The sequence below is a fragment of the Gallus gallus genome, chromosome 3 (assembly GCF_016699485.2).
Source record: "Gallus gallus isolate bGalGal1 chromosome 3, bGalGal1.mat.broiler.GRCg7b, whole genome shotgun sequence".
Classification (NCBI taxonomy): domain Eukaryota; kingdom Metazoa; phylum Chordata; class Aves; order Galliformes; family Phasianidae; genus Gallus; species Gallus gallus.
The window spans coordinates 39,960,477-39,976,733 of record NC_052534.1 but is presented as its reverse complement, the minus strand read 5'-3'; the positions used below and the strand labels follow the sequence as shown (position 1 = coordinate 39,976,733).

The 16,257-nt window shown below is 39.2% G+C and overlaps 1 protein-coding gene across 2 annotated transcripts in view; it reads right to left on the bottom strand.

Moving 5' to 3' along the window:
• Nucleotides 1-2,041: 2,041 nt before the first annotated feature.
• GALNT2 (polypeptide N-acetylgalactosaminyltransferase 2) overlaps nucleotides 2,042-16,257 on the bottom strand; it is a 110,775-nt gene continuing 96,559 nt past the window's right edge. For both annotated transcript variants that reach the window (XM_040697579.1, XM_015284386.4), the window contains exons 12-16: nucleotides 12,970-13,062; nucleotides 12,703-12,786; nucleotides 10,777-10,903; nucleotides 6,328-6,447; nucleotides 2,042-5,005 (exon numbers count right to left, since the gene is read on the bottom strand). In XM_040697579.1, coding sequence (XP_040553513.1) covers nucleotides 4,850-5,005; nucleotides 6,328-6,447; nucleotides 10,777-10,903; nucleotides 12,703-12,786; nucleotides 12,970-13,062 — 580 coding nt within the window. In that variant the 3' untranslated portion in view covers nucleotides 2,042-4,849. The remainder of the gene's footprint in view (nucleotides 5,006-6,327; nucleotides 6,448-10,776; nucleotides 10,904-12,702; nucleotides 12,787-12,969; nucleotides 13,063-16,257) is intronic.

Genomic DNA, 16,257 nt, shown 5'->3' with positions numbered 1-16,257 from the left:
GAAAAAGTATGACCTGACATTCCGGCCAGGAAGTTACAATAGATGAGAAACTTCGATATATATTTGGAAATAAGGCAAAGGGAACAATGAAGTTTTAGTCAGAAGGAATGCAAAAATTGCCGGACAGTTCAGATACTTACATTAAGCAGCTTACTAGGAAAAGCACCCACAGAAAAAGCTTAAGGCTCTACAGAGACATGAGACAGACTTCTGCATTTATCACCGGATTAGATTACAAAGGTACTACTCCCAGCAGCCTAATTGCTTCTTAGTATTACCTGTCAGCTCGGAGGTGTCAAAAGGCATTTAAGATGGAGAACCCTCATTTGAATTCTCAAATACAATCCGTAAATACAATGTGTTTTCTTCTGTTTACTGCAGTTTGACAGGGCAATTTTATTTTCTCCAACCATAAATATTAATCAGTGGTCTATTTTCTTGATAGAAAATTCAATGTAGATTTCATTTAAACTTTCTGAAAGGTGCCAACTAGTCACCTACCTCCAGCACATAGGGAGAGTAGTAAGCTTACACTGAGCAACTCTCCTTCCCTACAGCTTGATAGGCAAAAATCCTCCTGTCAGTACAGTTAAAGCAATTATATCTTCCTATAAATGCCTCTGCAGGTTATGCTAGCTGACAAGACCTTGGGGCTAACTGCAAACCTAGGTTTCTTTAGAGCAGGAGCAAGTGTTCTAGTTCCATATGCTGCTGAGTAGAAAAGAAGGATGTGCCTCAAGCTCACTTGAGGCTCGGAAAATGGATAAAATGTCTCAGATGTGATTTTAACTTCATCCATTCTCCTGCTTGCCCTCCTGGACAGCATCGTACCCTGTTGAAGCTGTTGGATTTGCAGCCCACCTCTATCACAGATATATTGCAATCAAGTACTGTGTCCCAATTGCAGCCCACAAGAGGAAGATCTCACATCCACAGCTTTCCATCACCTGTTATGGAGAATTTGCTCCCTTTCCAATTGGGCCAGTGTGACACTTCATTTGAAAGTCCCCTAAACTACACCTGTGAGGTTCTTGTACCCCAGGAAAAATATTTTTTAAAAAAGGGGTCTTTTTTAGTTTTGTTTTAGAGAGTATTTCAGATCTTGCTTCAAGAGCACCACAGACAACTGAATTAACACCCAGCATACAAAAGAAGAAATCTCTGATCAAGCACAGAGAGAAACATGGAATCACAGAATCGTTAAGACTGGAAATTACCTTTAAGATCATGTAGTCCAACTGTGAGCCCATCCCCACCATGCCCACTAACCACGTCCCTCAGTGCCACATCCACGTGGTTCTTGAACACTTCTAGGGATGGTGACTCCACTGTCTCCCTGGGCAGCCTGTGCCACTGCCTCACCACTATTTCAGAGAATAAATTTTTCTTAATATCCAACCTGAACCTCTACTGTCTCAACTTGAGGCCGTTACCTCTCATCCTATCGTTACCTGGGAAAAAAGGCTGACCTCTACCTCACCACAACCTCCTTTCAGGGAGCTGTAAAGAGCAATAAGGTCTCCCCTGAGCCTCCTCTTCTCCAGACCAAATAATCCCAGATCTCTCAGCCACTTCCCATAAGATCCCTCACCAGCTTTGCTGCCCTTCTTTGGGCACATTCCATGATGTAAGCAGATGAGGACAGGCGTGCCAATCAACTACAAGAGCCGTTGTTGCAATCATCTTCCTCGAGTCCCTCCAGGCTGAAGAAGTAAGCCCTGCCATGCCTGGGACAGCTCTTTCTGGAAGTGAAAAGAGGGACAGCATTAGTCTCCAGAAGATCAGACCTAACTGGGTCAGGGTAGGGGATATGCCTTAACCATGTATTTTCAGGTAACTACTGTCAGAGTAAACTCACCCAATGGGAAACAGCTCCGAAAATAAGAATTTCCTCAAAGCTATCATTTTAAATACAAACTCTCTTTTCTTAAATACAAACACACATTCATGTACACACACTTCTATAAACAGGAACAATTCCAAAACACCCAAGCTTCAGGCAGACTCCTTGGTTATACTTAATTGCATCAACCACCACACATTTTATCTATAAAGCATTCTTCTTTATTTAAGTTAAACAATTTTTCAAGGATGGTTTCCATCTATAAAATGAACAAAGTACAAGCTCTGTACAGCAGACTTTTCAAACCAACTGAAAAAACAGTTTCCAAACTAAGTTTTGAAAATCTGCAAAACAAACAATATCACCATTCTCGCTCTGAAGACGGTAAGAAAAGTTTTAAGACGACTCCATCACAATTTGCTTCAAGGGCTCTTAATTTCTTTCACGTGGGCCAATTTCCTAAATATTTTAAATATTTGAAAATCACAGTAATTAACTTTGGCACGCTGTCATGTAAACATCACAAAAGGATAACACTTCTTGTCTGTTCTCTCAAAGAAAAGTAATGCTGTCTTTAATGTACAGCTCCTGTACTAAAGCCCCTATGCACAGCATCCATGGGGAATTAGTGAAAACATTCCTACTTTATATGATACCAGTTGACATTAAAGACTTAAGAGGTGGAATACGGATTTTTTCTTCCAATTCTGCCTCAGAGTTTAGAGGGCAATGTTCAGAGCTGCAACTTCTGAACTCATTTGGACGCTATGTTTACTATGATCAAAGTTGCAGAGTGGAAATATCCATGGCAGAAGCTGAGTGCTTTCTCCTTCTAAATTCTGTTTTCCAAAAGTACTGGTTTGCTGCTGAGCCCACATTTCAGCATTTAATCTCCAGAGTATTCGGAAATCTACTGCTATGTTATGAATCACGTTCTTCAAGTTCTTAGCAAGGTTAAAAGGCTACAGACTGGGAGAGACACAAAGATGGAAACTAGTTTACCCACTGCATGGCCTCTAAAACAGGCTAGATTTGAGGAAAATAGACTGTGAAGAACCAAAAAAAAAAAAAAAAGAAAAAAAGCATTAATTACCCACATATTAAAAAAGAAGTCAGATGGATGGGAGAAGCTGGATTTAGTGTCCACATCCAAAAGGTACGCAGATACTTGCAGGTCATAGCTTTAGAGACGCAAGATATTTGTGGCACACTGATTGACATAATTAGAGCCATTTTGTCCAGAAGAGTACCACCTCTATACCTAACATATAGATGCAGCCAAAGGAAACTGAAGAATCAGGAACTACTCTACTTCCAGAAACAAAGAAAGAGGGGACTGTACTGGAGTTACACAGTACAGCAGATGCTTTTCATCTCCTTGTGATCAACTCTTACATTTCTCCCCAAGACCCATATCTTACCAAAACTACTTCCTGGCACTGCATGGCTGCACTATTTCTTCTTTGCTTTTTCCCTCCCACCAATGCTGTGTCACTTATCAGTGCTGAAACTACTTACTCACTTTTCATTTTAAAAGCTCGTTCAAGCATTTATTTATTTATTTTAATAAAAAAGTACATAGTCTATGCAAACATAAGAAAGTACAGGTCAAAGTTGATTTAACTTTGACGGTATTATTTTAATATAAAAATGACATCAGCTGAGTTGAAGCTGTAAAACGCACGGGCTCTGTGGTGGGAAACACCACGTAGGATCTGCTGGTATCCAGACTGATTCCCAGAGCCAAACCTGAATCCACCCAAAAGCCCCATATAATGAAACAAAACAAACAAACAAAAAAAAAAGCAAGAAAATTCCCCGGTAGCAGGCCTATAAATTAAGTAAGTGCAATTCAGAGATATTACCTAACTGCTCATCCTTGCAAATTAAAATTCAGACCTCGTGCTGTCAACAGTGACGTTCCCTTCCATTTTACTCTCAGAACTCAAGAGGGGAGTTTGAGACACAAAAATTTTTGTGATGAGGGCCCAGAATAAAATTGTGCTGAACCCACATGGTTGCATCTGTGCAAGATCTGCACCATTCATACAATTTTGTAATGAAGTGAAGTATTTCAGGACATAATATTACAGAAATCATCAACACAAATATCAAGTACAAGATTAACGATATCCAGAGCACGTGTAATGAATTTCCAAGCTGGAATAAACAATCCGAGCAATCATCTGTGCAGATGCGTTGGCTTATTCTGCTATTTTCCTTCTCCTCCTGAGTTTCATGATCTCCAGTGAGGGTGAAGCTTCAAAAAGTAGATCCAGTTTGCAAAGCAAAAGCATCCAGTGTTAGCACAGACATCATACTCAGCAGCACAAAATCCGCACCTTCATTAAGATTCACTCTCCTAGCATTCTGATCCAATTTCTGGTTATACGTACGTCAATGACTTCGTTGATAAGTATAGGGTGATGAAAATCGATATAAATCATTGGGAGCTGGCAATATATATATTTTTTATATATTTATATTTAGAGTCCATCATAGAAAAGTTCATATTCAAATTACCAAGTACACACAGGAAAAAAAAAAACCCAAAAACGTTCAAAATGACACTTCTGTTTTTGGAAACAACAAACAATGCATTTCTATGTAAATGGAGATTTCAAGTGACCTTCTCCTGGTAATTCTTCCCACCCTCCCCCCCAGACCCTGTTCCCCACAGGCGTTTTTCGAGATCCTTTTTCTATCATACATCAGTTGTTCCTAGAGTTAGTTATCTGCTGTGCAAGTACGTAACTGAAGACAGAAAGGAACTGTTGAAGTCTTCACACCAAGAAGGAGCTGTGCTGCAGCCACGTTCAGTGAAATCTTAGCAGTACTCCGAGTCCACCGGTTCCCTGGTGTCTGCTTCAGCACTCTCCTACTTTCAGATACAGATGGAATACTGAGGTATATAAGTTCCGTGGAAAGTTTTAAGAAATACACCAGTAATTCAATCAAAACTTTGCCCAATGTCTATGAGTTGAAACAGCATTTTGCTTGTAAGTTCTACTGCTGCAGATTAAGTGTGAATTTCCACTGTTGTGATAAAGAAGGACTGCAGATCTCAACAGTGAGACCACCATTTTTGGCATTTCGGCTGTCTAGACAGAGGTTGCTGCCAACGTGCCTCAGTTTAGAGTTGCTTTCAATTTGTTCCCATTTCTGGAAGAGAGAAAAAAGTTATTAAGCCGTAAAAATCAAGGAAAAAAATGCATTCTATATCCCATCAATTGAAATCTTCATGTGCTTTCCTGGCCTGTGCTTATGAGAGATATGAATACAGCAATAATGCAGTTTAGACGAACCTTGATTACGGGTATGTACGCTATAGAAAGCAACTATTCTTTCAGCTAATGCATTGCATGAGATAGAGAATACACCAAATCATTTTCCTCTACTTCAGTACTTCTCAAATACTCTGTCACACCATATTTGACTTTCCAATGCCTTTAGTTTGAGGAAGAAAGTAAGTCACAAAACCCATCCACCCATCTACAATATCACTACTACTACTACTACAGTTCAGAACATAAAGCGGAGAGAAGTACAATCACCAAAGGCAAGCTTGGAGAAATCTAGAAATCAGTCAGATGCCTTTCAGTTATAAAGATGTCAACTGGTTAGTCTGAGCTGTCAGAAGGCCCTGTTGCCCAAGGTGATGCCAAGGACAGACAGAGTAAATACAAAATGCAAGATGTTAAAAGATTTTCTGTTCTATTTCCTTCAAATTCTGCCTTTAAGCCTTATCAAGAAAATATTGCCTCCTTGGTTTCTTTATCTGAAAAGTGACAAGAATATTTTGTCTTCATCAAGACCTCAACATTTCAGACATCTGTTTGCAAACACTGAAATATGGAAACAAGGAAGGGAACAGAAAATCAGAACTGATGACTTAGCAGAAACAGAACAGTTACATGACAACTGACAACAACAAAAAGATGATACGGGTCTGCAAATGTAATTTTCCTCAGGCATGAGAATTAGATGAAGTAGCACTGCTGCATTAATAAGGAGTCTAGCAATGGAGTGGAGCACTGTTATAAACGGGTCATGGATGAAAAGAAGAAAGGAAAGCTAATCCACTCTCCTGAGACAGACCACGTTATCTTCAAACTTCACTGAAGGCCTTTCAAATATACATCATGAAACATATATTTTATTTCAGAAAATGGACAGGACAGTTGAAGACTGTCACACATCAGTGCCATTGGGTGAAACCTTTATACGAGGCCAATTTTGACATAACAGCTCTAGATGTTATTGTCAGATTGTCACTGGTTTATAAAAAGGAAAGGTCAATATAAAAAATTATTCCTGCTGCTCTGCAGGATGTCATGTATCCAAAGTTTATGCATGCAAAGAATGATATAGAGCAAAGAGTAGAATCTTTAGAGCAGAATACAGACACCAATGCGTGTTCTTGCACTCTCATTCACAACCCTTGTTTTCTTGCTGTTCATAGAGTGTACTCAGGACATACTGACCTGTCTGCTGTCATTTTCCCTGCAGCCCTGAAGTTTTATTAGTGAACCAGGTGCTCTGTCCACAACAGTAAGGCACAAATCCATGTGTTTTACTGACTTGTCCTTTGTTAGGGCCCATTCCTAGAAAAAGGAAGTAAAATTTATGAACAGTATACAAAATCATTCACACTAAGTTATGCACAAGGTGCACCTGCTATGTCCGCATCCATAGCACAGGTTAAACTCCTGTGAATGGCTCAGTAAGAGCATTAGAACAATTTATTGTTACCCACGGAGAAGGAGATAAGAAAAATGGTACTTTTCAAACACAGTACTTTCATTTACCCCAATGGCCTCAAATCGACGCCGGGCTGGGCTAGCTGACTGCTCCCTCTACTGGCTTCACCGAGGTACAACAGGAAGTCACAGGTCCTCAAGTTTAGGGTCAGCTTTTAAAGCAAGTATCTAACCAGCTACATTTTCTATGTATCTACCTATAGCTATGTAGATTATATATAACTTTCACATTACATATATGAAAAAACCCAGCTTGGTCTGCAATGTCACTGGTCACCCTATCCACACACTAGGTAACTCACCTGTCATGAGGGAAAACAGTTCCTAATGATAGAGCTCGCCAGAAAGCAGAACACAAGGCAGCCAAGCTCAGAGGTAATGGGAGAATGAGACTTTCGACCCGAAGTGTGATGTACAAGAGAATTTCCTTTAAATGCATATAAACAAGCAGTTTCTTAAATGATGGGCAAAGAAAAGTTGTTCTGTATGCACCACTGCCCAGCTGGTTTTACCTCAGTGTCCTCCTACACAGGACCTGATCTCGCCCTGATGTTCAGACTCTGCATGCCTCTCACCCTGAAGTTTGGTCTCCAGGATCCAGACTGGTCTCCGTGTGTCTCATTATCCTTTGAGGAAGGAAGGTGATCTCCTTTCTCACTGCAGCCACGCTAACTGTCTAACTCTCACTCACTGCTACTTAAAAAGGAAAAATTCACTTCACTTCAGTGAGCTCAGAGGAGTCGAGGTTGTGTAACACAAGAACCTAAATGTACTAGCTCGTGTCTGGCTATATTTAGTGTTATTTTGTAAGCAGTGAGTGTTTCAGAAAGAAATTAGATGCCTAGTCCCATCCAATTTTTCAACTTATTTTCTGATACTGTAACTGATGTTCAGCTTGCATGATCACTTAAACCCAGTAGATTTAACAGTGATTAAATTCCTTAGAGAACAGATGCTCAGGAAACAATCAGAACTTCTCTCCAACGTGATTACCAGTAATCGCCATCGTACAGGAAGTGAACCCAGCAGCACATCATTAGATGGACACCATATTATGCAACCACTAGAATGATTACAACTGACTATGCAAAACAAAAAGGAAGGAGAAATCTGCATATCCCTTTCTTGTCTCCCAAAACAAAAAGTGGAAAGCTTTTCCTTTCACTCTCAATACATCTTTTTTTTCCATTACACTCAGACTGGATACTAGGAGGAGGTTCTGCACCAGAGGGCGGTGGGCATGGAACAGCCTGCCCAGGGCAGTGGACACAGCTCCAAGTGCTGGCATTCGAAGAGCAATTGGACATCACTCTCAGACACAGGGTTTGGATTTGGGGTGGTGCTGTGTGGAGCCAGGAGTTGGGCTCCAGGGCCACTGTGGGTCCCTTTCAAGTCAGGATATTCTATTTTGTTTTAATCTCAGATGACAACAAAATGACTTGCCTTCTCAGTTCCTACCATTTTGTCCGAGGCCAACTAGCATCATTAATAACCCCTTTTAACAACTTAAGGAAGTAACCAAGTATTTATAGAGCTCATCAGCAAGCACAAGTACCACTAAAACAGATGATTTATGCTCAGAAATGACATTTGAAAATACTGTCAGTGTAGTAGTAAAAATTCAGGTTCAAGAATCCTGCAGCAAAAGGAAGTCAAAGCCTTGAAGATACTTATTTTTACAACTTTAACCTTCCATCAGAAGACCAGAAGAGGCCCAGACAAACCAGCAACCACACAGGAACTTAGCTCATCTAAAGCCAAAAGCTATAGCTTCACAGAAGTTCCAAGCTCTGCAGCTGGAGACATCTATGTGATGGTCTTTCATAGTGTAAAAGAGAATCATAGAATCACTAAGGTTGGAAAAGACCCACAGGATCATCCAGTCCAACCATTCGCCCTTCATCAATGGTTCCCGCTAAACCATGTCCCTTAACACAACATCCAAATGCTCTTTAAACACCACCAGGCTCGGTGACTCCACCACCTCTCTGGGCAGCCCATTCCAGTGCCTGACCACCCTTTCAGAGAAGTAGTATTTCCTAACGTTCAGCCTGAATCTTCCCTGACGCAGTTTGAAGCCATTCCCTCTCGTCCTATCACTAGTCACCCGGGAGAAGAGGCTGACCCCCAGCTTACCACAGCCTCCCTTCAGGTAATTACAGAGAGCAATAAGGTCTCCCCTTATTGCTCCCATACAGGTGCTTCCTCCTAGCGATCGGGATCTGTGACTAGCTACAGTGGAGATAAGTTTAAGCAAGTTGCACTACACAAGAACAGGAAAAAACTGCAAATAGTGCATGTAATGTGCTCAGGACACAGGCTGGAAATAGGTCACGTGTGTGACAACTGGAAAAATCAGGACATCTGAAAAAACCGTGTCATAAGTCAGAAACACAAAGTTAATAGAATACTACTAACCTTAAACCTTCTCCTTGTATCTGAGCACATTTGGCTTTGTCTTAAGCTCCTTATTATGACCCTACAGATTCGCACAGATTTGTCAAAACAATAAACAGAATTTCTTCATCCCTTTAGAAGAACAAATCTACCTTTCTGACCACTGAATTTTAACAGTCTGCTTTAGGAAAAAAATCCTCTTTCAACTGAAGTCCTCTTTTTAAGCTGTGTTACGCACAAGCTAGAGTACACTTTCCATATGGTAGAACAAGTTCTCCACAGCCTATAGTAGTTGAGTACTCACAGTCTCACCCTCCACTCCCAACCCTAAACATTTTCAGTAAGAATAATTGAAAAACACTTAAGACAGAGTTAAAGATTCTGCTTTCCTCCCCCATCCTTCTCCCATGCTAAGGTCACTCCGTTCATTCCTCGAATCCAATATGGAACTCAGTGTGGATGTAAAAAGACATTGTTGACCTGCTCTGCCTCCTAACCTCTCTGAAATTCCATCACACAGAGAACATACATTTGTTTTTCAAGGTCAACTTCACAGATGAAACTACATACAAAATTAGAAAGAGGGATCAGATTTGGAAGAGGGAAGGACTGAAAGAAGTATGCATGTATCTATAGAGAATATACAGGATAACCAGAAACTACCAGAACTTCTGCACTGAGGCAATTCTTTGATACAATTATCCTTTCTTTTCAAAAAAACAAAACAAACAAACAAAAACCAAACCAAAAAACTCTGCTGTTCTGAAGATGTGCGCATTTTCCTAAGGATAACAGAAATCACCTCCCCAAGTATATTCTCCTTAATGATATGGAAGACACATCTCAGATGTACAATGGCAATTCAAATCAACATTATACACTGCCTGAAATAACTTCTGTTAGGCTTTATCTGATTATAGGGTTTTCCCCTTCTAATTTAAATCAGAGCACAGAAGTCTGATACAATCACTCTTTCAATAGTAGATCTCCAGTTGGTCAGGCTTCTGATCTAACACATGTATTTGATTATTAGTTTTAAATTTATTATATTTATAAGCACATTGGTTCTAAAAAGTTTAGTGACCACGCAAAATAGTGAGTACATACGTACATACTTTGTTAATAATGAAGTCATGACTGCATAATTAGATGCTTTACAGTAATGTTCCCATCTACAGATGTGACATATTTGCAAGTAAAAGTAGGATCAGATATGTTTTGTTGGAACACTGCCTTTACTGGGAGCAAATAGGAGAATAAGTTTAGACACCTCTGTTTTCTGGAAGAGCCGAACAGTGATCTGAGACAGATTTTTTACATGCCACTACCACAAACTGGAAATTGCTAATACAGCATCACAGTAAAGCACTCTTCTGATTTTGCTGACCCTAGGCCATATGCTTAACAATCCATATCTTTTCTTAAGAAAACTTCCTCCAAAATCAAACATACCAATTAACGGATTAAAGCTTTTTATGAAAGCCTAAAACTCCTGGGAAAGATTACTGGCCTCCAGCATAAAAATAAATATTAATAGACAAAAAGGAAGGGGATAACCTGATCATACTGAGTGAACCTCTCTGCTCAGATTCTCACCCTGAAAATGCAAAACTACATTTGAGGGAGAAATTTGTACAACAGACTGCCTAAATAACTGATTTGTTCATTTGAGTTTGTGTACCTATCACTAGCACACAGTACACGGTTGAGTTATTTTCAATTTATTTTTAAGTCCTAAGACCACATATTTTGGAAAAAAATGAATAGCATACAGACCTGATTTCCTCCGGCATTATGACATTCATAAACTCCAACAACGCCATCTGCAAAATGGCCCAAAGTATCAAGGCAATTGGTACCCTGCTGCAAAGCCCCAAAAGCTATATCTTGATGATCAGGTACCCTAAAATAAAACCAGAAATAGCTACTTCAATCAGTTTATCTTTGATATTTCTTTTACCTTCTCATCAAGTATTGTTAAGATGAGAGATTTAAGACGAATGATGACTACTATTTGGCTTCTTTTGAAGACAGAAGACGAATTTCTTATCACTAACTGATCAATCACAAACCTAGAAGCATAGGACAAAAATAGAAAACAAGGATGAACATACAAACTCAGCATAACGACCAAATTAAAGGTGAGAACATCATCATTTGAGGTCGCTCATATCTTCATGCTATCAGTTCAGAACAGTTCAGATCACCACACCATTTTTTTTCCAGCCATCAGAAAATGTCATTCTACTTTTGTACGAAGCTGCTCTTTACTGAAGTGTTAGAAATTGGGGTTGAAGGAAAAAAAAAAGTGTTTTACTCATACTTATTTTTAAACAGTTGCATATAAAGTGGAATTCATATAGTCTGGAAGTATATAGGCAAACACATTCAGAGCACCCTTATGGGGCAGAGAGACCATAAGTTCATATTAAACAGAAAAGCAAAGGCATACAAACTCCTTTAAAAACTTCAGACTATAATAGGAATATAATAATTCAAGCCAGCAGAATGAGCCCAAGGGAGGTGACACAGAATAAGATAACATTACACTCCAGTAATGCTTATTGTAGCATATTTTCCAAGAAAAATTGCAAGCCATATTTCTTCTGACAAATTAAACACAAATAAATATCCTCTAGTATTTTTAAGAGAAATACAAAATAACTTTCCTCCTCAGCATTATCCTGGTTCATGAGACTCTTTAGCATGTTGTACAAAGTATACCAAGGCTATAATGGCTCATGCTCTTGCATTCCAGGCCTGTATTCTACTAGTAACAATCCAACTTCACTGACACGAATTGTCCTCAGCAAGAAGCATTCCTATGAATCACACACACAGTATCTTACCATTATGCAACCAATATTATGTTGACAGAAGACAAAGTAGTATACAGACTCAGATACCAAAGCAGCAGGGTTGGAACTAGATGGTCTTTAATGTTCCTTCTAACTCAAGACACTGTGATTTTGTGACCCAATAGACATACCTATTAACATGTTACTGAACAAAAATCTTTTCATTCAAGAAGTGCTGAAAATGTTTATTTGAAGATTTTTTACTGGTTAGTATGCATTCTACAGCAGAAATTATCCCTTTGTATAATGTATTATGTTAATGTGGTAAGTGTCAATTCATTTTGCAGGAAGTATTAGTAATGTTACCCATAATTTCAGTCTGTTTTTTCCTCTACACATGCATAAAGGTTAGCTATTGCTCACTGACAGAGTAAGGGATAATAAAACATGTGACTTAGCTTCTTAGAGCAATGCATTTACCAATGCTTACAAAACTTGCATGGCTTTCTTATCTGCTAGCTTCTGTTATTTCTGCTGTACTGAGATTCAGCTTTCTCACTCAGCTAGTCACATGCTTCGGTGAAGGCAAAACTTTAAAAGGGAAGACAACAGGATAGAGAGCAATGCACCCTCAAGCAAAAAGCCCATGTAGGAGACTAGCTCCAGGCTCAGAGGAGTTTAGGGCTTTAGATGCTGTTCTCCGAAATACTGCAACTACAGCTGCAATTCCATATAAGTGGAAAAGAAGATTACTTGGGTAAAATGGATTTTCAGGAATAGAACAAACAATATCGAAAGCAAATAAGTCCACAATTATATTTTACTTCCAAGGAAGGGGAAAACAGTGATTTCAGGAGAAGACAAACCAAATCTCCACACCATCTCAGACTCAGATGAAACTCACCGTAACTCAGGATAAACATTTTCAAGATACCACTTGAAGGGTTTGCAGCTAAGTCTTTTTCTGAGTTCCATTCGGCTTTGAATACTAGAAGGGGAAAAAGAAGAATGGTTTTCAAGGTCTGGATGCTGTATTTGTATGCATTAATGAACGTATTCAAAACCCAAGTTTCTCAGTAGATCTATGCCTTAAGGAGATAAGTGCCATCACTACTTACACCTCAGAAGCCACTGTTCTTTGAAGGAGGAGAAAGAAGTAATCATGACTTACTTGCCATAAGGTACATTCCTGGCTGAAGGCACTGCTGCATAATAGAAATTCTTGTACTCATCCATCCAGACTTCTGCTGCCCTGCGTGTGTTTCTAGGGATAATCATATGAAAAAAAAATGTTATATTTTCCCCCGGATGCAATTAAACCATGTCATTTATTCTTTGTTTGATTTTAATCCTTCTTAGCACTACATCATCAGCTGCCTCAAGCCAGGCAGAAGATTTCCTATTAACGACCCAAGTAACAGAAAATCATTAGAAAAATCACATGACTGAAATCAATACGGTTAGAACAAATGCCTTTTCCACACTTTGCTGCTTCACATTTTCGTCTGGAATTTAATACACATCCTGGAATTCTTTCTGTAAGCTTCAGGGAACGTTGTTGGTTTTGTTGTTTGTTTTAATACAATCTGACAGACCAAATTCAGCGAGTCTTCACCTGAATAAGCAAGCTAATTGGGAACACAACATCTCAACAATTGGCAATATTTAATAGTGTATTTTACCTTGCTGAAAACAGACATGCTAACTTCAGCAACACATTTTCAGTCTGCATCTTACTATTACCAGCATAGCAATCAACATTCCAAGAAGACGTAAGCTGTTGTGACATTCAAAGCTATGAACCAAACAAGTCTACTGTAACAGAGGAGACAGTACTTAGAAAATTTTTTTAATACTTGAAAATTCAGAGGTGAATTACTGCAGTAAATGTAAAGGAAAAAAGCTAACCAGGATTATTTACCTCAAATCAAATGACTAACTAAAATTGCTGTATTTTTGTAACCGGTGTGCTTACAGCTCCCTTTGGACTGTGAGATTGTAAGGTGTTTCCTTCCCCATCTCCTGGCTTCCATGTAAAACTCATCTACTTCTATTGTTTGTAATTTCATTGAATTACTTCCCTTGCAACTGTCATGCTCTGAAGCCTATTTTACATTTGGCAGTCAGTTCGGCCTTAAGCAGCCAGAGTAAATGCAGTCAGCCAACAACTTCTTGGTATGGTTCTTCCCAAATTAGAAGACAGAAATAGCCAGGACAATTTCAGTTGTTCTTGCAAGTTGCTAAGAGAGGAGGAGGTGGGGAAAGAAAAAAAATAAAAACAAAAAAACACAAGGCAGACTTCAATCATTTGTTGTTTGAGGACCAATATTTTCCTTGCAAAAATTCCTTTTTTTTTTTTTTTTTTTTGTAAGCAAAACCCCATTCAATCCAGACCAGACTATTTCAGTTCAAATTCACTTGTAGTCTGTCAGGTCTTAATGACTGTCACTCAGCCACTCAGCAATCAGCTTGGCTATGTATTCACTGGCCAAATGGATTTTGGTGGTGGGAGAGGTACTAATTGGTTTGCTGGGGTTTAACTACTCAAAAGGCACTTCCAAGGCCAGTACGCATCTCTGTATCACACTTTTACACAACCAAAGATTAAGAACTCAGACACAGCTTAACATGGATATGGAAGCCGTATAGATGCTGAGAACTGCCAGAGTACCGAGGAACACAGTGTAGGGAACACTCAGCACTTAGATTAAACCACAGATAATGAAAATTAGCATCATGCCATCAGAGATAGCTTTGCACACACCAAACTAGGGTCTGTAAGGTTTGTTAATTCAGATGAAATTGTGCATTAAAGCAGCTGGCCCACAAGCAGTAAAGCATATTTACGTGAAAAGCAAACCTGATCTAATACATTCTGCTAGAAGCAAGCTACATCTGCCCACTCCACACAGCCAGGATGTCATCCCTTTTCTCCTCTTCTGCCACACGACTCCCAGTCTCTCATCCAGGATCAATTTGTTTTGGCTGCCCAAAGGCAGTGCATACTGGCTAGTCAGCTAAAAATAGGAAGCTTACCCAGAGCACTCCAGAACAAATTACATACAGTCAAGGGACAGATGATTGTATAAGCTAATGAGTCTCAATTGCACAAGCAGCGATTCCATGCACCAAGTTTTTTTGGCACCATGGCTCCACACATTCGATAACGTCTGCACTATGAGGGTATCCCATTACCTTAGGTTTCACATTATCTCATTACTAAAAATACTTTTTTTTTTTTTAAGGGAATTTTGTTATATTAGTTTGACACACAAGGCAGCTGACTGAGAAAGAAACAACCTTCAACTAAAAAGCAAGGTTGACAAGTTGCTGTAAAGTGATATATAAGTTTTCTAGGTCAATTCAAAAATAATTCCAATGAAACAAAGAACTTTAATGGCATTTCAGAACTTGAGACAGCTGGACAGTCAAGGACAAGGGCAATAAACCACCTGCAGAGAAAGATAGATCTGGACAGGGATGCAAGTACCCAAGATGAAAGTTTGCAGGCTTTACTTGTCCTCATGATTCAAGTCCAGGTAGTGTCTCTTTTTAAAGTCATTTCAAACACAAATAACAGGAAAACAAAATGCATCAAAAAAAAAAGTCACAGTAACTGTCAGGAAATTGGAGTGATTAAATCACAGTGATGATTTGACTTAATAGCAACAAAATATAAAAGCTGTCATCCCAATATAAATGCAGAATCTTCAACCACTGTAAACGATACATTTATGATGTATGCTCTGATCTTGCATGTGCAAAGCCAGCCCCTTTTCTTGCTCTTCAGATGAGTTATGTGTAAGTACCTATTTAATAGCACAAGAAAAGAAGCATCTTGTCAAGAAACTAATGATAGAAAAGCTGCAGAGAATTAGGAAAACTGCACAACTTGATTTATTTATTGAATGTGATCCTTGTTATGAAATCATAATTTTATAACCTACTATAATATGATTCTATGATAAAACAGTTTCTTCCTAGGCCTCTGTAATAGTTCAATTGTTCTATCTACCCTACTGACATACATAAACAGGAGAAATTCAGGTTGGGTGTTAGGAAAAGGTCCTTCACCAGAAGGTGGCTGGTCCCTGCGGCAGGCTCCCCAGGGCAACGGTCACAGACTCAATCCTGCTGGAGTTCAAGAAGCATTTGGATGATGCTCAGAAATATGGTTTGAGTTTTGGGTAGTGTTAAGTGAAGCTAGAACTCAATGATCCTTGGGGGTCCCTTCCAGCTTGGGATATTTTAGGATTCTGTATTAGTATAGAGATTTAATGTCTTAAGAGAGAGGGTACCTCATTATTAGGTTTTGTTTACCCACAAGTAGGCATTTTTACTGTAGCATATAGAACTCAAATAATAGGGTACCAAAATCCCTACTGTGACTATTGGAAGAAACAGAGACAGTGACCTTATTTTACCAGACTACTAACTGATTAGTGTGGTGTTGCTGGCA